The sequence below is a fragment of the Acomys minous genome, assembly GCF_964271855.1.
Source record: "Acomys minous genome assembly, chromosome: 6".
Classification (NCBI taxonomy): domain Eukaryota; kingdom Metazoa; phylum Chordata; class Mammalia; order Rodentia; family Muridae; genus Acomys; species Acomys minous.
Window position 1 is genome coordinate 19,979,619 of NC_140487.1, and position 22,986 is coordinate 20,002,604.

A 22,986-nucleotide genomic window follows, 5' to 3' on the forward strand; every position below is an offset into this window, starting at 1 on the left:
AAGCGCCCTGCACAGCCACCTTTACTGTGTCAAATGGAATTTAGGGTATAGAAACAGTTCCTGTGTTGTTTTGGTGCTGCCTTTATCATCTGAGTGCTGCTGCCTCTTCGGTAATGGACCTGTGTGATTAGCCTCCTGTGGTGCCTTTGTTGACTCTGATGGGCCTGCTCCATGCTGGGGGGGGGGGGCGGGGGCGGTGCGTAGGACTGGACAGGAGGCTTTGCTGCTAAAGAAAGTCTGGCTTCAGGCTATGGGGCTTGGAACCGTTAGACTAGTTTGGAGAATCCTGTCAGTTGGTGAGCATCCAAGAAATGGTGGCTGTTGTTGCTGGTCGTATTGGAGCCCTAGACACCTGGATTTCAACTCAGAAACTTCTCAGTTTATCATCTCATTCATTTTATTGACCCTTGGCTGGATGTTCTGGAAGCTTCTTTCTTCCTCCCTCCTCAATTTTTTCTTTTACATCTTAATTTTTGGTTTAGGTTATATATCCCCCCCCCTTTCTCTCTAACTTGAAGGTTGACATTTTTATTTTATTGTCCTCATCGTGGTCAGCCTCAGGTTTTTATTTTGTTCCCCACCATTTATAAACTTTATGTCCAGCATAATTTTGTTCTTTATTACCCTCTCTGTGCAAACACACACAGCCATTCGCTGATGGTGGCCTTGCTATTTTCATGACAAGTAAAATATTCTTGAACCTTTAAAAACACGGAATGAAAATTTTGTGGCCGTGATGAGATGAAAGTAGGAAATTTGGGGGAAGGAGTAGAAACAAGTACCAGGGGTTTGGTACCCCTAAAAGGACTGGAGAACTTTCTCTTTTTCTTTTGCTTCCTTCATAGAGAAAGGGAGGAAGAGAAGGAGCCAGGCTTAGTCTGTTTATAAAAACGAGCTCCTTTGACTGGTATATTAAAACAGGTGAAAAACAAGGATAAAGTTCACCAATATACTATTTTGTTTTCCTATCTCCCTTTAAAGGCACATTTTTAATATTGATGGAGACTAGTAAGTGAAATAATGCTTTATTTAGAAAAATAATTTTTTCATATTATTCTGTGACAGTCTTCCTATACTCTGTGGTGGTGGTGATGATGGTGGTGTGTGTGTGTGTGTGTGTGTGTGTGTGTGTGTGTGTGTGTGTGTGTGTGTGCGTGCAGACTGGAACCATTCTGCCGCTCTCTCCTAATGCTAGGCAAACACTGTACAAGTGAATGACACTCCAGCCCCCTCTTTTAAGGTGAACAGAAATAAATAGAAAACAGTACACTGAGTATCACAACTTGAAATAGAATTATTTGAACAATTTGGGAACTTCTGTCAAGAACCCCCCAACACACACACACACACACACACACACACACACACACACACACACACAAACACACACACACACAAAGTTGGACAGCAGTGGCACTCACCTTTAATCTCAGTAATCAAGAGACAGAAGCAGGCCGACTCTGAATTCCGGGCCAGCCTACAGTGAGTTCCAGGACAGCCAAGGATACACAGAGAAACCCTGTCTTGGGACTTGGGAGATAATTCAAGTTAAAAACTCAGACTGCTTGCTGGCTTTCTCCTTGTCTTTTACCACATGAATAACTTGCGAGATTCATAACCGACTCCGGCTCAGATGGCGCCTCCAGTGTTGAGCATGTATTTCAGGTCTTTTACCAAGGTCTCAACCTTTCGAAAACTTGATAACGACTTTTCTTGTCCTGTTTACATTAAGCACTTGTTATGTACACATGGGTTTTCTGCTACTGATTTAGACACTTTTCAGTTGCTGCGATAAAACACCATGATTATTATGTTTTTCTAAAGATTTATTTATTATTATGTATACTGTGCTCTGCCTGCATGTCCACCTACATGCCAGAAGAGGGCATCAGATCACATTACAGATAGTTGTGAGCCACCATGTGGTTGCTGGGAATTGAACTCAGGACCTCTGGAAGAGAAGGTGGCGCTCTTAACCACTGAGCCATCTCTCCAGCCCAAAACACCATGATTAAAAGCAGCTTTTGGGGAAAAGCTTATTTTTGGCTTGTGATCCCAGAGGGAGAGTCTGAGGGGGAGGCGTGGACGCACATGGCAGGAGCAGGAAGCTGCGTGACCACATCTTTGTCCACACAGAGGTCACAGAGAGAGAGAGAGAGAGAGAGAGAGAGAGGGAGAAAGGAAAAGATAGAAACCCTCACAGCCCGCCCCCCAGGGACACATTTCTCTCAGCAAGGCTCCACATCCTGAAAGTTCCAAAGTTCCCCACACCAGTGTAGACCAGGTGTGGTTTAACTACGTGAACCTGTGAGAGACATTTTCTCCTTCAACCCACCACAGTCACTAAAGATTAAATCCTGTCCTCCATACAGAAGACAGTTGCCGTGTGTTTAAACAAAATTACAGCCTTTTGCTTGGCTTCTGAGAGTATTACCTTTAACACTTCAGCTGTCCCCTCTGGCTTCTGTTTCTGCCATAGTTTAGTGCTATATGCACGTACACTGAGTTACTTTTTAACAATAAGTAGGAAGGCCCATTTTGAATGCGTGTAAGAAAGAACCTAACTTCCATTATCTTAACCACCATTTATTTTTTTTCAGAGGATGTTAAACAAGTTTTTGGGCAGACTACAATTCATCAACATATTCCATTTAACTGGGATTCAGAATTTGTGCAACTACATTTTGGAAAAGAAAGAAAAAGACATCTTACATATGCGGAGTTCACTCAGTTTTTGCTGGTGGGTCTAATTCTTCTTCTTTTTTTAATTACCTGATAGTTTCACCCTGAATTATTTTTCTTACAGTTTCTGTAATTTTTTTAAATCAAATGTCTTATTTATATTTTTGTTCTCTTAATAATTCTTTTAAAAATTATTTTAGTATATGTGAATAGGTGTTTTTGCATACATGTCTGTGCAACCACATGCAGTGTTTGAGGAGGCCAGAAGAGGGCGGTAGATCACCTGGGACTGGAGTTACAGATGGTTGGGTGTTAGGAATCGAACCTGGGTCCTCCAGAAGACCAACCAGTATTCTTAACCTTGAACTATCTCTCCTGCTCCTAGATTCTTATACTCTTAAAAAGTAAAAAAGAAAAAGGGGGGAGGGGAGGAAATAAAGAAAAAGGAAATTAAATATAAGCTCAGATTTTCACTTTTGCCCTGAAGCCTGAATCACTACAGGTTTGTAAACCTGGAAATTTATAAGTATTTCTTTTTCATTTTGTTGAAATTGTAGAATTACATGGGCTCTTAAAAGATTTTTTTTTAAAGAGCTTCTGTTTGAGAGTGTGAAAATGATTTCCTTAGGTTTGCTAGGTCAAAGATCTTAGAACTGGAGAGATGGCTCAGTGGTTAAGAGCATTTGCTTTTCTTGCAGCATTCTAGAAAGCAAAATCAGAACTGCAACTGAGATTTGTGCCTGGTTATTCCACTATGTGCTAATATTGTGTATTTCCCTGAGGAAAGGAGCAGATGCAGGCAGCTACCTCTAACTGTACAATTGTTTCTGAGGTCCTTTATAGGTTAAGGCTCAGAGTTTCAAGTTGCTGCATATTGCAGCCATCCAGGCAGCTTTGGATACTGTTTCTTGGATTGTCCTTTAGAGATTGCCACCTTGTGTGGCCGCGTATGGCTACCCTTGCTGTGAGGCCTTGGCTTTCCAGCATCTCTCCTAAGCTAGCACTGTCCCTCCTATCTTCCTCATCCCTATTGTGATTGGATCACTGGACCATGGACGACACCAGCCCAACAGTATTTTTAAACATGATTATACAGTTCTTATTCTATGATAATGTTATAATGAATCTCATCTCTTCTAGACTAAGACTAAATTAAAAAAATAAAACTATGATTATGGGTTGGTTTTCCTCTTCAAGTATCATTTAAAATGTTTTAATTTACATGATAATGTTTAGTCACTAGGGGGTCAATATCTATTGGTATATAAATCTCTGTAAAGAGTTCATTTCTTTCGCTTTTTTATTAACTCATTTAGTTTCTTCAGAGATCATATTTCCTTTTACAAAATCTATTACTTAAAAGCCAATGTTGAGGGGCTGGAGAGTTGGCTCAGCAGTTAGGAGCACTGGCTGCACTTGCAAATGACTTGGGTTCAATTCCCAGCACTCACACTGCAGCACACAACTGTTTGCAATTTCAGTTCCAGCAGATCTGACACCCTCACACACACGCATACAAACAATCAGAACACCAATGTACGTAAAATAAAATAAATAAGCAAATCATTAAAACAACAACAAAACAATGTTGAAGCCAGGCAGTGGAGGCGCACGCCTTTAATCCCAGCACTTGGGAGGCAGAGGCAGGTGGATCTCTGTGTTCCAGCCTAGCCTACTCTACATAGCGAGTTCCAGGACAGCCAGGGCCATATAGAGAAACCCTGTCTTGAACTATCAAAAGCAAAGCAAAACAAACAAACAAATAGACTAACAAACAAAAAAAAAAAACCCAAATTTGAATGTTACTCTCTCAGGATCTTTGACTTCTGAGCCTGGAGGAAAGCTGCCTGGGGAATCACCTTCAGTTCTTTGTTCCCAGAGGTGCTGTTAGCGCCTCAGCTCCTCTCGTTCTTTATCTTGCCCCGGATCTTGCCCAGTGCAAGAGATGGAGGCAGAACTGGGATGGGGTCGTGGGGACAGAAATCCCCAGCTAGGTTACTCCTTTATAAGCACTTTGTATCATCTGCGCTTACGTACTGACTACTGTGTGTAGCCAGTTAGTAGTGTCCAAAGATGTTTCTCTTTTAGACTGTTCATTTTCTGTGTGCGCGAGAGGCATGTGCATACTTGCGTGTGCACACATGTGTAGTTACCAGAGGATACCCTTGGCTCTTGTTCCCCAGGTTATATCCACTTCTGGTTTTGAGACACGGCCATTTCATTGGTCTGGAATTTAAAGTAGACTAGGATGGCTGGCCACCAAGCCAAGGAATTCCTCTAACTCCACATCTCCAGCACTGGGATTACCAACGCTGTTCACCGGACAACATATGCAGACACTGTTAAAGACAAAGAGGAGGTCTTTATTGCTGGCCAGTAGCTGCACAGGAAGCTTAACCAAATTGTGCAGCTCAGATCCTTTCAGGATTTTTTTTTGTTTTTTATGCAAAAAAAAAAAAAATCCTGTTGACACATTTCTGTTGGCAAGAAGCAGAGCTACAGAAGCCAAAACACAAGGTTCGTACATTTAGGGACTTTCCTGGATCCTGGACCTACCCGGTCTGTGATGAATCAGGTCGTTGTTCCTACTTTGACAGGCGTTGGGGACCCACATGTTTCTAAGATGGCGTCAGTTGTGCTAAGGTCCAGGATCTGTTAGACAAGTGGGCCCCACTGTGCTTTACTTTATTAATTTTTTTCAGATTTAGTTTCTAGAGATTGAACTCAGACCCGCTGTAGTGGCTGAGCCATCTCCCTGACCCTCCTTTAGACTCTTAATAATGTTATTAAAACACGTAGGATTTGTGAGGCTTTTTAAGTTTGCTGTCATTTTTGACAAAGCTTCAAAAATACCTTGAACAAGGCCTGGTGGGTCATATGTGCAGTCAGGAGGCTAAGACAGAAAGGTTGTTTGCTGTAGGTTCAAGGCCAGGCTGGGATACAAAGTGATGCTCCCTTCCCCGCCCCCCAACACACACATACCAAGAAAAACAAAAACCAAGTACAAGATACCTTACCTCTGACTTTTTGCTTTCTTTGTTAAACATTTTAATGTCTGTGAATCTCCATTTCCAGTTCTATATACACATGTGGGGAGAGGAATGTGAGGCACATTTTTGCTGCCGTTTACCCAGGACCAATTTGGCACATAGTAGGAGATGGTGTGTGTTTGATGAGGAACAATTGTAGTACTGCTATTGAGACTTTGTGGAACACGGACCAATTAGTTTTCCTGGGATACTAGCAATAGTAAGGTTGCTCGAGCTGCCCCCTTGAAGCAAGTGTTGATGCTGCTGTCTCCAGTCTCCTGTGAACTATTCACAGCCGCTTCTTGGCCTTCCTCAAGAGGTGGGCAACCTGAGTCCAGGATTAAATGATTCAGGGATTGCTTGTTCTGTTTCCAGCTTCAGCTTGTAGGTATTTGCCTAAACTTGACTCTGATCTGTGGAAGTCGATGAGAACATCCCAACGGTGCCATGCACAGGATGATTTTGCCTTTGGAGACAGAATGGCTGCGTTAAACATTTACTAATTTAAAGTGCCTATAGCATCCAATGATATTGACAGGGACTTTGCTTTAAACTCAGCTCCAGACTCAGAGGAAAGAATGAGTGGATTGATTGACATAGACTTTCCATCAGTGCTGGGTTGAGGACCACTTTGGGTCACTTCTCTCTGGCTCAGATATTTTGTGTACTTCCTTTAAACTTATGTCACTACGCAGGTTGGACTTGAAGCCCCTACTTCAGGTCCTTGTGTTCTTCTGTGGGCTCGTTGCCAGATATAGGTAGTTTCTGAAGTACAGATGCTAGTGTGCTTGCCAGTGTTATGTCAGCTTAATACAATCTATAGTCATCTAAGAGGGGGGAACCTCAACTGAGAAAATGCCTCTAGAAGATCAGGCCAGAAGGCATTTTCTTAATTAGTGATGGGTGTGGGAGGGCCCAGTCCAGTGTGGGTAGTGCTACCACTGGGCTAGTGTCCCTGGGTTCTGTAAGAAAGCAGGCTGAACAAGCCATGATGAGCAGATTAGTAAGCAGCATCCTCCATGGCCTCTGCATCAGCTCCTGCCTCCAGGTGCCTGCCCTGTTTCCTGTTTGAGTTCCTGTCCTGACTTCCTTCAGTGATGATAGCGATGTGGAAATGTGAGCCAAATGAACTCTTTCCCAACTTGCTTTTTGGTCGTGCTGTTTCAATAGAGCCGCTGAGACAGAGAGCTCTGTCTCGGGTGTTTCAGGCTTCTGCTTTGTAAGGTATGCCCACTTTGCTGCTCTAAGGCAGACCTCAAAAAGGTCAGCCCTGCTCCCTGCCTGTAGTCACTGTTGTATAAAGAGAGATGTATAAGTGAGATACTTGGCTGACTGAGATGTGAAAAGTATCACCATGCATCCTCTTGCCCGTCTATGATGAGGAAAAGGAACAGCTGCAGGGACACAGGGAAAGTCCTTTTGATTACTCGGATCCTCTGTTATAAAGTGACAATACTGATGTTCCTAGGAGAGACCACAGCTGCTTCAGGCCAGCAGGAGTGGTGGCCATGCTTGTGTGCAGATTGGTTGGCTATGCTACTCTCTGCAAGTTCCAGTTTTTCCCCTTTATTTAAGAACTGCTGTGCTCTATTTAATTAAATGTGCATTTTGTATAAACCACCATATATGGCTGGAGCATCTTACACCACAGGTTCACCTTTGCATGCACGGGATAAGTGACCGACTCACTGAGGTCATGGGTATCTGACAAGCTTATATGGTGAGCTTGTATGTTCTGGTCTGTTCTTTGTTTATGGATTTTACCAATGCAGGATTGAACAGCAGGGACACAAAACCCGTTTATTTATTTACTTATTTATTGTTTTGGATTCTTGTTCCTCATTTCTGGGGAAGACTTTGAGAAGACACCGGAGGCCACATAACTGCTTCCCTTTATACTAGAGCAGTTATGGCTACTATTTTTTTTTTAAGCTCAATTTTTTCATCTCCACTTCATGGATAATGGTTTGTGTGCATAAATGTTATAAAGTGAACAGTTTTATGTGTGCATATTTTTAATTTTTTCTTTTTGTAACAGGATAGGCTTAGAGCTTGCTGTATCTACCAGCAACTCAAGAGAACTACCTGCTTCTGTCTCACAGGTGCTAGGATTAAAGGCAAATGTGTGTATTTTCCGGAAGACTCTCCATATACTGATATTCTCATGTCCTAAAGCAAAGCTTTGATTTTATGTATACTAATTACAAATCGATTCTGATATTAACTAAGATTGCTAAGAAGCCCCCTGGAAGCCAGGCAGGGGTGCACACCTTTATTTAATCCCCGCACCCAAAAGGCAGCTCTCAGAGTTTGAGGCCAGCCTGGTCTACAGAGACTTCCAGGATAACCAGGGCTACACAGAGAAACCCTGTCTTGCAGGGGGGGGTGGGGGGGGTGGAGGGGGGGAAATACAACCACAACCACCATCACCCAAAGCAAAGAAGAAACACTCTGGAGAAATAGTTGTGTTTACAGTAACACATTTTCACTCAACAAGCAAAATTTGTCAAGAGGTCTTGGGCAGAGAGCTGGCAGGCCCAGAGATGACAAGCTGCGAGACAGTCATGGGCAGATGTGGGAATTGTTGCTGTATGCTTGATAATGTCGTCGGGAAGCACATCTAGAATGTTTACTAGTTGAAATTGGGGGTTAATGGAAGTATCAAGCCCACAAGTCTTAATAGCCGGAGACCACACCTGCATTTGTGCTTGCAATATGTGAATCTATTCCCAGTGATTGCAAGTTGGCACCAACAGAATACGTAACACATGTTGGTACTGTCTGTGATTGCAATAACCCTAGTGTTCCAAAGACAAATAAGGAGTGCAGGAGCCGGTGTTGTTTATGCCAGCTCCATAGAAGGTATTGATTGGCATCCACATGGAATCCAGCTCACTTGGATAGTTAGAGTCCGTTTTCTTAGACACTTTCCACATTTGGGACAAAGGAAATCAAGATTCACTGTGCTGTTGTGTCTAGGGTTGGTCAGCCTCCTCTCCGGCTGAACAGCTTGAGCTGGCTTTTACAGCAGCACCCTGCTGAGCATGAACACCTTCTAGCATCTCCCAAGCTGTTACCCACTGAGAAATTTAGAAGGAAATCGAAGAGGAAAGAAACATAGAGCCACACTGGACTTGTTTCCCATCATGGTGTTGCCATAAGTGCTGAGGATGAGGTGGCGTGGTTCTTGAGGGCTCTTGCCTCTTACTGATGGTTCAACCCAAGGAACTAGGAGCAGGGTTTCACCATGACCCTTGAAATCTGATTGCACGACAGAATGTGTGAATCACGGGAGAATGTGAGGAATGGAAATGCCTTTTCTCTCTACGTTGCTCAATTCTGTTTTTACCTCTTGGAGCTGGAGGGATGGCTCAGTGGGCACGATTGCTTACTGTGCAAGGATGACACCCTGAGTTCAGATCCAAGCACACATGTAGGGAGCCATGAGTACCTGTGCATGTGCCTTTAATTCTGGTGTAGTAGAGGGTGGAGACAGGAAGATCAAGAGGGTTTGCTTGCTGCCAGCCTAGGTACAGGCTCAAAGAGACCTTGTCACAGGAGAATAAGCCAGGGAATGGTAGAACAGGGCTCCTGACATGATCCTCTGGCCTCTGTACATACATACTCACATGCGTGTGCACACACACCACACATACATGTATGTACATATATATATATATATAGTTTTTTTAAAAAAGATTTATTTATTTATTATACAGTATTCTGCCAGAATGTGTGCCTGCATACCAGAAGAGGCCACCAGATTTCATTATAGATGGTTGTGAGCCACCTTGTGGTTGCTGGGAATTGAACTCAAGACCTTTGGAAGACCAGACAGTGCTCTTAACCTCTCAGCCATCTCTCCAGCCTGTATATCCTCATCTTAATTCATATTATTTTCAAATTAGCTTAGAATTATGAAAATTGATGGGTATTTTTATATTAATGGTATAGAGATATGTGGAAATGTTCCTTATATATATTTATTCTGTTTTCACAAATAGTCACATTCATTTTGCCCAGAATTTTCTACTGCCACAATTTAAAAATTTTTTGACTGCTTTAAATTGTATATATTTTTTAAGTTTTGAAAACACAGAAGTAAAAATGAAGGAGGTTTTGGTTTGTTTTGTCTCTCAAAGGTCTTTGCTCAAGTGAATATGCTGTTTGTATAGTAGACCTTTTGTTGTTTTACCTGATAAACTGTTCTCAGGCTTAAGCACAAGCTTATTTGCATGTCTGAAGAGAGTTTTTTTAACATTCAAAATGCATCCACTTGGAGACCATTGGGGACATGACAGGCCCGGCACTGTCAGAAGCATGAATTAGACCTGGCGCAGCATAAGGCCCGTGGATATTACTGCTGTACAAGCGGCAGTTCCGGAGAGCTTGGCAGAGTGGGTGTGTCGACAGCTTTGGAGTTCACGCCAATGGAAGCTGGTCCATTCATCACCATGCCACAGAGCGGAGGGGATACAAAAGCGTTCACTGGTGCTTGAGCAGGAAGGCCTAAGACATGGCCATGGACTCCTTGCTGGGACCTTCTGGTGTTAGGTGACAGAGGTCCTGGCCCATGTCCTGGCCCTGACCCTGCTCCCGTCTACCTTCCTTACACACACACACACACACACACACACATACACACACACACACACACACACACTGGCTAGTGCCCCTTGCCTGGCACCATGAAGACCATGTGTCCCCTGACCCTGCCCCCGTCCACCTTCCTTATACACACACACACACACACACACACACACACACTGGCTAGTGTCCCTTGCCTGGCACCATAAGGTCCACTCCTCTCACAGGCATGCCTTCTTCCCAGCTCCTTTGCTTTGTTTGTTGTTGTTGTTTCCTCTACAGTCATTAGTTTCATTTTCTGTACTCAGTGTAAGTATCAGTTTGATCCTTGTCACCTCCTCTCCTGTGTATTGAGAAATAATCACATCTCTTTCTACAACTATATTTTTTCTTCTAGTTTTTTTTTTTAAATAGACTTCCTTTCAGAGCAAACAGTCGTTGCTTGTTTAGATTGTGGCTCCCAGTCAGGTTGTGGTAGCACACATCTGCCACCCCAGGAGACAGGCAGGCAGACAGACAGACACACACACACACACACATACACACACACACACACACACACACACACACACACACACACACACACACACACAGCAGGCTCCAGGGCCAAGCTTAGGCTTAAGCATTATACCCCATTTTTCCATCTGTAGAATAAAGGATAACTGATGTCTACGGCATCAGGTACTGGGAGTTTAAGGAGGCATGCATCCAGCACAGAGTTTACCCTCTGCTTCTCCTGACATCCAGTGCATCACTTCCCGAGATGTACACTTCTACTGGTACTGTCAGGGTTCTTTTTATAGAAAGTTTAACTTTAATTCTCCTCTCTGCTTCTCATTATGGTCAACCAGGGCATCTCTTCCTCCTTACTTTTAATCTGTCGTGTGGTCTTCTGTTTCTTTGGAGATGTATCCTGCTTTATTGCTATAGCATCCTAATTATCACCATAGATTCTCCTCAGCCTTGTGTGTGTGTCTGTGTATGTCTCTGTGCTGTGTATCCTTGGGGAATGTGTAAAAGTCACTTTTCCAACTGTGCTATCTCCCCAAGCTCACTCAAAGCTTTTCTTAAATTCTGTTTTCTTATTAGAGACCAAATCAGCTTATGATCCCACTGTGGTTTTCCCCAAGACAGCATAACCCAGCACTGAGGAATGTTAGTTTTGGAGTCACACCTTCCCCAGTGTGCGCCGCAGCCTCAGCTGCTCTGTGACGTTGAGTAGTAACTTAGCTTCCCCCAGCCTAAAGCATCTCTCAGTAAGACGCAGATAATGAGTATTCCCAAAGTTATTACAAGGATTCAAGAAAGCACCGGCTCAGCCTTCAGCTAGTAGGAAACGGCTACCCCTCAGCTGTTATCACATTTGTGATCTCGTGTGTTTATCTTTCTGTGCCTGTGGCTGGTTCAGAGGACTCGGAAAGGACATTCCAGGTGACAGAACCCCAAGCTACTACTTCACACGTGTGTGCCAAGCATGACCCAAACAGCAGGCCTTGCCGTGTGCCTTTTGTGGAGAGTGCCTTGAGACCCAAAACTCCAGCTGAGCTCTCCTGGGTAGTAAGTAGTGTCATGGCGCATTACATTCTGCTGTCACCGGAGCTTCTACTCTCCTCCATCACAGGAAAATGAAGTCCGTCACCGGCGTCCTTTGTCCAGGGTTAACGTGTTACTAGTGACACTCATTTGTGTGAGGCAGCTCATTTCATTGCATGGTTTTATAAGTGAGTGTAGCATACTGCGCTGCAGCCTACCCCCAATGTCTTCTTCCTGTTGATTTTCTTTTTAAAGGAACTACAGAATACCAGCCTGTCCTCTTCCCTGGATTTTTAACCTTCCAGTCAGTTAACCTTTAAATACTTTAATGTAATGATTGCTTCTCCTATTCCTGTTCCCCTCACATAGGAACCGAGTCTTCTTGCCTGTGTTCTCTGTCCTAGTTTTGTCCCATCTGGCACACATATTGGAAGCACCAATCTCTTGGTGGCCCTTAAATATGCGTTAGCTATTCTGTAGTAGCTATCGAGATAACCATCAAGGAATTTAAGTCACTGTGTCCTGAGTACCAAGCCTGGTCACTTATCTCAAAGCTAGCACATGCTTGAATTTAGCATTTGCAGAGTGGCCTGTATGTCTGTCCTTTCAGGCTCCTCCCCCTACCCTCCATCTTCCCTCCATCAGGGTCAGGGCTGCTAGGGCTGAAAGGCGAGCAGAACATGAGGGCGGGAACCCCTCTCCTTGTGTTGTTGTTGCCTTGCACGCCCTGTGATGGATGGTCAGTGAGGAGAACCAGGCGTTTTTGACACATTGCCTTTTGCCTTAGCGGAAACTTAGGGATTTTATTCTTTTCCCACAAAAACAAGACAAGACAAAACAAAACAAGCAGGCCTAGGGATGGAGCTCACTTGCTAGGTTCACTCTTGAGCGCCACATAAACTGGGCATGATGGCGCATGCCCATAATCTCAGCACTCAGCAGGCAGAGGAATTGGAAGGGAAGTTGAATGTCTTCCGTGGCTACGTAGAAAGTATGAGCCCGTCGTGGGCCTCAGGGGGCCCTGTCTTAAATAAATACATAGATGGAATGACATATAAGGAAATTCTTGTAGCTCTTTAGATTCCTAAGTGTCAGGAATCTACAGTACGCTTTTCCATGGCTTCCTATGCACCATGGTCAGGTAGCAAGCAGGCATTTAACCATGGGGGGTGTGCAGGTGTGTGTGTGTGTGTGTGTGTGTGTGTGTGTGTGTGTGTGTGTAGTGCCCAGGCTTGAGTTCCAGCCGCTCCTAGCAGGAAGACTACAGCTCCCTCCTTGGATGCAGTATGGTTAATGCTTACTACCTATGTGCTGGATGCCGTGTTAGAAACTTGAGATCCTAGGATTCAGAGGGCTAAGGCAAGAGGATTCTGAGGATCCAAGGTTATTCTGGACTACTAAGTAGAAGGGAAGCAAACCTAGGTTACATATCAGGACCTGGCCTCAAGTGCGGGATTGGTCTGGCTGTAGTGTCTGAAGCTGGTTTTGGTATAGCAGTCTTTGAATCCTTATGACTGGAAAGTACCCAGCAGTGCTCTGTTGTTGCTGAGGGTAACCTTGGCTTTCTATAGCATTAGCAGTGCATCTGAGGACTGTGTCCCTTTACTACCTTTCAATTGAATACTTGCTGTGGCCTTTGCTTTCAGTGGAATACCTACTATGGTCATTTTTCACTACTGGTGTTGTAACAGGGTTTCCCTCTTGAATTGGAGGCTCTTGGGTAGACAACTCAGCTTTGTTGAATGGATCTGGATTTATTTATTCACTTGGCTTTATGTCACTGAGCATGTCAATCACAGGAGTGTCTGCTATACCTAAAACAGAAGCATCTCACCCATGCCAGAGATTGGAAAGTCAATAACGCAGACTTTATTTCTGGTATCCGGCTCGTGTCTGGAACCACAGACAGGAACCTGATTTTTAGTACAAGGGCCAAGTTGAGTTTTCTAGTTACATAGAGGGTTTGCATGTCAGAGATGTAGAGTCCTGAGCACCTTCCATTGGAGATGGTTCTCTGTGGTACAGGCCATGGGAGGGAGGTCGGATCTGACATGATGCACACAAAGTGCACTACAGTGGTCAGAGACTGGCAGTGGAGACCGTCAGAGACGTTTAAAAGCCAGGAATGAGGAGGCACTGGCTACTGCTGTTAAGAGAAAAGGAAAAGATGCATTTGCGTCATTTTTAAGGGCCAGGGAACATAAATTGGTAACTGGTTTACATTTGGGGGAAGAAACACTTTCAGAATTGAAAATGACAGCTTTTTAGGTGGTGCCACTGGGAAACCAACATGACAGTAATTATGCTTTGAACCTAGCAAAGGGACCAGAGCTGAGTACTGGGTGGAGACATTAGTAGTGACATTAGTGATGTGTAATTGTATGGCCTTTATAAGATACATACTGGGCATATTCTTAGAAATTGTGATCTAGCAGGTAGGAGTGGCAGGTCTGGAGGTGGACGGTAATCCTTAGCAATGGGAGATCTGGAGGTAGACAGTAACCCTTACTTAGCTCATAAGAAATCTTCAATTTTTTTGTGGTAGCACTTTTCCTAAAAAGTACAGTGAGCCAGCACGGGAAGGTGGCAGCATCTTCTAAAGATCAAGGGTTGGAAGCATTTGGGCCCCTGAAGGACCAACCCATCAGGGCTACACTCACTGAAAGTAGCCAGTGTCATAACTAAAGAGAAACGTTTAGTAAGATAAGGGTCGTTTCCCTACTTATTAACTAACCTTTGAAGTCCCAGTGTTTATGTTTTTAAAGTACAGAAAACAAGACTGGAAGCATAACTCATGACTGTATTCATTACCCAGATCTGCCCATTATTAACATGTTGTCAATCACATTTCGTCCTCTCATGCATGTGTGGCAAGGAAAAGACATAGTCTACTGGTTTTTTTGGACTATAAGACACACCTGACCATAAGATGCACCCAGGTTTTAGAGCAGTAACACAAGAAAAAAACAGGAAAAACAGCAATCAGACCATAAGGCACATCTTAATTTCCTCCCCACTTTGGGGGGGGGCAGTGCATCTTATGTATGAAAAATATAGCACTTCAGCACTTCATCATACTCCTGTCTGTCCGAATGGCAGGAGCTCATAGGAGTTAGTGTTTATGTAACTGTGTCATTATGTTACCAAAGCTAAGAGATGGCTTCCCAACTGGCGACACCTCATTTCATCTAAGTAGATTGAAATCTTCCAGAGCCCTTTGGTGATAGGCAGGCTCCTGAGGAAGGGGATAACATGCATTCTACAGGTGGGGTGCTTCTGCTGTGTGGTGAGAAGAGAGCCTCGGTGGGAAGGCACATTTGTGTTTTGTGTCTGCACTCAGCTCCTGGGAATAACAATGGAGAGCTGTGATTCTTGCTGGAACCCATCACACTGAAGTATAGATCCAAATGCACTGCCGTGGTTTTGCCTCCTCTGACCCACAAACTGTCCAGAACACAGGGCTCCCTGTGCTATCATTTTTGACCCTCATAGCCTTGGGTGGAAGAGGTACCAGCAGCTACTGGGAGGTTCAGCTGACACAGGGCAGCCTCTTGTGACAATGACTTCACCTGCCCCAAATATCAGTAGTGCAGGTGTCCGTTCCTGCAGACAACTAGTTCTTCACCGTTTTTTTTCAGTAGAGCGTTTGCATATTAGCACATGGCCAAGATGGCTTGCTGGATCTAACCAGGTCTGTGAAGCAACCAAACTTCATTGTTATTTTCATCTTCTTGGTATTTCAACTTCTAGAAGAAAGGAAGCCGATTAGATTCCTTAGACTTTTTTTTCCCCCTCGTCCTTTCTCTCTCTTTATCCTCTTCCTTTCCAACCTTCTCTTCCATCTTTTGAAAGAGGATGCAGTGGGTTGAGTGACAGTGGTTCCTATAGGCTCATGTGTTTGACTGTCTGGTCAACAGTTACTGAAACTGTGTTGGAAGCATTAGGAGGTGTGGCCTTGTTGGAGGAGGTGTGTTGCTGGGGTTGGGCTTTGAGGCTTCAAAAGTGCGTGCTAGGCCCAGTGTCTTCTTTCTACCTGCACATGAGGATGTAAAGCTCTCAGCTGCAGCTCAGGTGCCATGCCGGTCTGTTTAAAACTAACCCTCTAAAGCTGTAAACAAGCCCCCAGTGAAATGCTTTCTTCTGTAAGAGTTGCCTTGGTCTGGTGCCTTTTCACAACATCAGAACAATAGCTAAGACACAGGATTTTCTCATGCGGCCCAGGTTGACATCAAAGCCATAACGTGTCTGGGACCATCTCTCAACTCTGCATATTCCGGCCTCTGCTTACCAAGTGCTGCGATCACAGATATGTGCCACCATGCCTGGCTCGGATTCCACTGCGAGTAGGATTTAAAGCAGAGTATGCATTCTCAAGTTTATATGCACGGATCTGAGAAACATTCTTTCTTTCCAAGGGAGTAGGTTAGGAAAGCCTTTAAACGGGCAGGTGGGGCCTGTGAAATCATGATGCAAGATTATTTCTTTCATCTTGCTTAGAAATGAGCAGTCATTTGCAATAAGAAAGAGACATAAATTAACCATTTTACCTTTTCTAACTGTAGGAAATACAGTTGGAGCATGCCAAGCAAGCCTTTGTCCAACGGGATAGTGCCAAGACTGGGAAAGTCACAGCCATTGACTTCCGGGACATCATGGTCACCATCCGTCCACATGTCCTGACTCCTTTTGTTGAAGAATGTCTAGTAGCTGTAAGTTGTGCCTATTCCTAATGAAGTAGTTTACTCTCCCTAATTTGTGCTAAGTAAATTGGGACAGTAAAGAACACTTCTTAGGAACTATCTAGCTTCCCCTCCCCCACCCCACCACTTGTTTAAGACACTCATATTTTCCTAATGTGATCACCTTGCAAACCAAAACATGTTTTGGTTCATTTTAGTGAGTAGGTTAATTGTCTGGATTACATGTTTTGAGGGTGTGCACGGTTGTTTCTCAGTGTCCCAGGAGAACTGTACTGGGTGCTTTTATATACTAAACTGTACAGATACTCAGATCATTTATACAAAATGACATCATCTTTGGATATAACCTACATTTATTTTCTTTGTACTTTAAATCATATCTAGATTGCTTGTAACATCTAATGCAGTCTAAGTATTTTTAAGTCTTTGTTATGCTGTGTTGTTCAAGAAATATTGACAAGGAAAGATGTTTGTATTATTCAGTGCAGACATAATTTCCCCCCAAGTCTTTGCAAAATTCTGTGGTTGGTTGCATCTGGTATATAGAATTCAGGAATACAGAGGGTCTGTCTGTTAATTCTGATTAGGAAAAAAAGAAGAAAGATAAAATTAATTTGTGATTTCATGCTAATATTTCTTATATTTTGATAAATGTGCAAGTGCTGATTTTCATGATTCTTCCCTAAGGAAAAAAACACGCATGCATGTGGGCACCCATGCAAGCATGCACATTTAGACGTCTTGTTGGAGTCATAGAAAGACCAGAAGGCCTAAAGCTTAGATATCTCACTGGCCCCTGGTGTTTGTTGGGGGTTGCAGTGGTGCTTGTGACAGGCAGAGCCCTGTCTTATGTGTCATGGTTGCCCCACCCCAGAGCATGTCCAGCTGATGTCCTTGCTTCTTGGAACTCCGAGATGCCTTGTATCATGCGGGGTACTGCTTCCAAGTATTGGCCATGAACTATCTAGATCCCCAGGGGAGATCTTTACCGATGGAATCCAGGTTTCCTGTAGGTCTGTGCTTCGTCACCGATGGGTGGCCACATCTCAGCGTCTTAACTGTGAAAGCATCTGGCTGATCCTCAGCATTTGGGAGCTGTCTGCAAACTCACATCTCTGGAAACTCTCCCTTTGCTCACAGCCATGACCATGAGCCTCTGTGTGTGTGTGTGTGTGTGTGTGTGTGTGTGTTATGTTTGTTTGTTTGTTTCCTGGTGCTTTCCTTCCATTCTGGCACAGTGTTGATCTCACTCCTCCCCCTGCCCTCCCCTGACTCCCCGCCACACACACACACACACACACACACACACACACACACACACACCCCAGGTAAACTGTCATGTCAGCCATTTTAAATGATTACTAAGTGAAAATTTATGTGGCTGTTTTAAAAAATGCTTTCCTTAACAAAAATATTTTGCCTTGTTGGGCAAGAATGGAATTCGAAACCCTAAACTGAAGTTCCATTCACAGTGGACATAGTCTGTTTATCCTGTCCACTGTGATGAAAAATGTCCCTTTAAAAATTCAGATTATCAGGATTCTGATCAGCCTCACCCACTATCTATGCATGTAGCATCTTCTAATTTCGCTAGGACACACTTGTTCTTTAGCTGTCCCACCAGTGTGACGTCTCAGGACTCAAGGGATTATTTCTGGCTTAAGGGTTATGACGAGTTTTGATATTAAGATTGCATTAGCCACTTCTCATAATACATCTTCGCTGATATAATTTAGTTTTGCATGTATGAACACATGCATGTGTGTGGTACAGTTGGTATGTTTGTGGCCTTGAGATTTGATCATTAGATGAAATAAACCAACTTATAAAACATTTCCAACTGAAACTTGAACTCTGTAAATGACTGTTATAATCCCACTGGTCCTGTTATAATCCTGTTTTTATTTCATTTTCCAGGGGTTGTGTATGGAAGCACAAGTCCTGGTCATGATTCGTTGCAGTTGCTTTTAAAATTCACTTACAGCTTCTTTTCTAATATGAAGGAAAAATACTTTTGATCTTTGTGTGTGTGTGTGTGTGTGTGTGTGTGTGTGTGTGTGTGTGTGTGTGTATTCGTTCCTGGTCACTTCCAAAACAGCACTCTTGGAGTCTCTTCACATATGTATTTTTTTTTTTCTTCTTCTCTTTCTTGACCAAGGCTGCTGGAGGCACTACGTCCCATCAAGTTAGCTTCTCCTATTTTAATGGCTTCAATTCTCTCCTTAACAACATGGAGCTCATTAGAAAGATCTACAGCACCCTGGCTGGCAGCAGGAAAGATGTGGAGGTGACTAAAGGTGAGTGAGACTGTGTCAGAATTTTTGTTTCAAGTGCGTTAGGGAACAAGGCTGAGGCAGGCAGCCTGGAGTTTATCTTAGAACTCACTGTCTCATACATGCCGTTAAATAATTGCCGATGTGTGTCCTCCAATATACTATCAGACAAACTGTAGCAAACAGAATAATTGTCGCTAAGCTCTTGGTAAACCAAAGAAAGCCTTTGAATGAAGACATGAATACAGGATTTGTTGAATCTTGTCAGTTCCTGCAAGAACTAGACTAAAGAGGCAGCCTCCTAAGTGGCCCTCGGAAATACGTGAGAGTTCCGCACATCTGTATTGATGATCGCATAATGTGATCCGTGAATGCAGTGAGGATGTTATCAGCGTTTCAGTGGATTATCTTAAAAAAAAAAAATAGAAAATTCACTTGGGGATTGGCAAGTGAGCTGGTTGAAGCTTCATACGTTCCTCCTGGTTTCCTTGAACTTGAACGCCATCCAGCATCATTTGTTTGGAGCTTTCACACGGCACCAAGCTTGGACTCTGAGTGTTGGGATGGAGTTCTGCATTCTTTTTCCAAGTGGGTGAAAGAACCGGGAAGTGTGGTGTGATTTCATGATGCCATGTTGTGCTATCCACTCTTGAGTGCTTGGAGCAAACTCTGAATTTAGTGTTGATCTTTCTGAATCTCTCTCTCTCTCTCTCTCTCTCTCTTTTCCATACAGAGGAGTTTGTTCTGGCAGCCCAGAAGTTTGGTCAGGTTACACCCATGGAAGTTGACATCTTGTTTCAGTTAGCAGATTTATATGAGCCGAGGGGGTAAGTTGGCTTTCTTAAAGTTAGTTTAATAAAAGAAGGTTAGGAACTAGGTGTAGGGAAAATTCAGCAGGAGAGAAAGAAACCGAATAACGAAGGGGAACACTGAAATATGGGAAGTGATAAAAGGAACATTCTGGAATTCCATAATGAGAATTTAAGAAATTGGGACGTTGTCATTGTTATGTTTGCTTTCTGTCCAGGCGCATGACCTTAGCCGACATTGAGCGGATCGCTCCCCTAGAGGAAGGAATGCTGCCCTTCAACTTGGCTGAGGCCCAGAGGCAGGTGAGTGACCAGGAATGAGTTCTCTGCTGGTGTTTTCCACAGAGATACCCAGGCCCCTTGCACTCATGTTGAGTTTCTACCATTGGTTTCGGTCTTAACCATTTTCCAATTTTGCTCTCCAAATGCAGGCATTTTTGAGGAGACTGAAAAGGAAAATTGTTTAGCAGCCTTCTGGTGAATAGATACGGGCATGTGTTTCTTAGAAAGACAGGGCAGTTCCCCCTGGCGCTAGAAACCCCCAACACCCCCCCTGCCCACCCCCCCACCCCCCCCCCCCGCAAAAAAAAAGGAGCTCTTTTTTTTGCATCGAGTACTGAGGGGTGTGGGCATAGAGCACTGGTTCTTGTGACTGTCGTGAGCATCATATGGCTCTGCTAAACGAAAGCCACCTTAGCTCCTCAGTGGGGCCCTGTCAGAGCATTGTCTAACAGCCCCACCTTCCGTTTTTTTTCTGACTATCAAAATGGGATAATTTTGTTTAGTCTGGAGTCATAGTTCAGAGGCTTTTAGACCTATTTTCTCTGTGAAAGGATTCATAAAGTTATGTGGAAACAATGTTAGGAATGCTAGATTTTATTTTATGGTTAACAGAAGCCCATATCTTGAAGTTGTGGGAGTGTAAACTTAAGACATGGGACCTCCTTCCTCACTTAACTCTTGTTCAACGCTGTAGCTGGGCCTGAGAGAGCAGTGCCTTCGTTGCATGTGCCGTGCCTGCATGGCGCTTGTAAAATAAATCTATGAACAGACAGGGTGAGGTTTTTTTTTTTTCTTTTTTTAAAGAAAAAGACTTCCTTTAAGGCAAAGCCATCTTCAAATCTTGTGAGACTTAACTGTTTTTGGCTTGGAGCTCTGGGTCTGAACAGCGACGCCACTTTGACCACAATGGGTTGACGCCGGCTGCATTTTTAGGACTGTCAGGCCTGGAGCCAGGATCCCCCCTCCCTCTAGGCCCTTCCCACCCAAAGGCTGCAGTGAGTTTTGTGTGCTGCACGGAAGTGGAAGGAATGGGTGTGTGTGCCCAGCAAATGCTAACTCGGCACCTCTGGGAAAGCAGCTGGCTGTGCTTAAAAGAAGAAGCCGCTTTGCCCTGGCGCAGGAGAAAGAACTGTGTAATCCCGGGCAGAGGTGGGAGCAGCCCTGCGCTCCTCTCCCTTTGATTTCAGACGTCGTTGTGTCTGAGATAATTATCTCTTCGTCTGCGTGCCACCAACTATTGTAGAAATTTGGGGATTAAGGAAAGTAGGGGGGCTGTTTCAGATCTCCCCTGCTTTCCTCCCCCACCCCCCACCCCCTTAGCAGCAGCACCTCCCCATTTTCCCTCTGTGCCCTTTGCAGCTTTGGAGGGCTTATAACGGGGTGCTTGTTGGTACTGGCCATGAAAGGGTTAGGACAGTGTGATGAGATTTGCAATAGGAAGTGACTGGCCCATGCCTAGAGGTTTAAAGCAAGCTCTAACCGCCATACCTGAAGTCTAGGGTTATTTTTACTACATGAAACCCACTGCATCTGACAAATTCGAGCAAGGCAGGCCATGTACCTGTGGGCCAGTTTCTAAGTCCTCAGACATTACAGCCAGTGTAGTGTTTGTCCTAGGCAGGGGAGCTATGAATCTGAACTCTCGCCTCGTGTCATTTTAGGAAACATATGACATTTTGTAGCTTCTGAAAAGTTAAATGGGAACCTGGAATTTGATTTTTTTTCCTTTAGTGGAAGAGCTAGCAGCAATGGCAGGTCCCTTCCTTTAGTGTCTTCAGAATACTTTCATTCATTATTTTGATGCCAGATCATTTGAGTATCACATGTTTTCATGCATGTAAATAAAACAGTGTGCTTCCTTTGAAGACATCTGTCACAATGGAGAGCACAGAGGTAGAATTGGAGACAACCCATGGAATTTGTGGAAGAAGTGTTTTACCTTCTTAGACACGCATATTTCTGTGTAAAGCTGTTTTCAGTTAGATGACTGAAGACTTCAAATGATTTCATTGTATTGGAATTGTGGTGCATTGACAGCAGTTAAAATTCAGTGGGCTGGTAGCTGAGGTTTTTGATTGTTTTCATTGTTCACTGATGTTAATTACCATGCCTTTTGAAAACAAATTTTATTGAATGTATTTGTTCATTCAACAGGTATTATTAGGTGCTGACTGTGTTTCACTCTCACTTGACAACTCTGTGGGACAAAGTTAGCATTTTATTTACACAGACAGGGTAGTACAGTATTCTAAAATGGTTTGGCCTCCGTCATGCTAAAGATAGAGAAGAGTAACAACAAAACAGTTGATTGTCTTAAAATATGAATTTTCGAAAGATGGCCAAAAATGAGGGGGAAAAGTACAGTCACCTATAATTCACCCATTTAGTTTTGGCCATCAGAAACATTTTGAGTGTCACTAGGTGATAGGGATGCAAAAATATTAGAACTAATTTTATATTTGTATTTTTATATATTCACAGCATATGTGTGTATTCACAAAAATTTTGCCAACAACAAAAGATTTCATATTCTACTCTGTTTAATTCATTTTTTTACAAATACCATGAAGGGCTGGAAAACTGGCTCAATTGCAGAGAGCACTTGTTGGTCTTGTGGAGAGATCCTGCATTTAGTTCCTAGCGCCCACTTGGTAGCTCACAACCATCCTGGACTCCTCCTCTGGGGGATTCTATGCCCTCTCGGTACCAGGTACACATGTGGTATACATACATACAAAAGGCAGAACATACACACACACACACACACACACACACACACACACACACACACACACAAGAGTGCCATGAAATATTTCAATCATTTAATAAAGGTAAAAGGTATATAAAAAGCACTTACCCACTTGCCATGATCTTTTCATCTTATTTTCTTTCATTTTTAAGAGTTATGACTTTATTTTTATGTGTATGGGTGTTTTGCCTCCATTGCATCAGTGCACACCACATGTGTGCCAGTCCCTAAGACTGGAGTTACAGAAGGCAGTGAGCTGCCATGTGGGTGCTGGGAATTGAACCTGGGTCCTCTGGAAGAGGAGCCTCTGCTCTTCACCGCTGAATCATCTCTCCTGCCCCT

At 43.7% G+C, this 22,986-nt stretch overlaps 1 protein-coding gene across 1 annotated transcript in view; it reads left to right on the top strand.

Moving 5' to 3' along the window:
• The window catches only part of SLC25A13 (solute carrier family 25 member 13), a 179,396-nt gene that overhangs the window by 82,377 nt on the left and 74,033 nt on the right, over positions 1 to 22,986 (top strand). Inside the window, 5 exon segments of the mRNA XM_084788052.1 lie at positions 2,601 to 2,740; positions 16,394 to 16,540; positions 18,690 to 18,828; positions 19,538 to 19,631; positions 19,832 to 19,916. Of these exon segments, the coding sequence (XP_084644178.1) occupies positions 2,601 to 2,740; positions 16,394 to 16,540; positions 18,690 to 18,828; positions 19,538 to 19,631; positions 19,832 to 19,916 (605 nt within the window).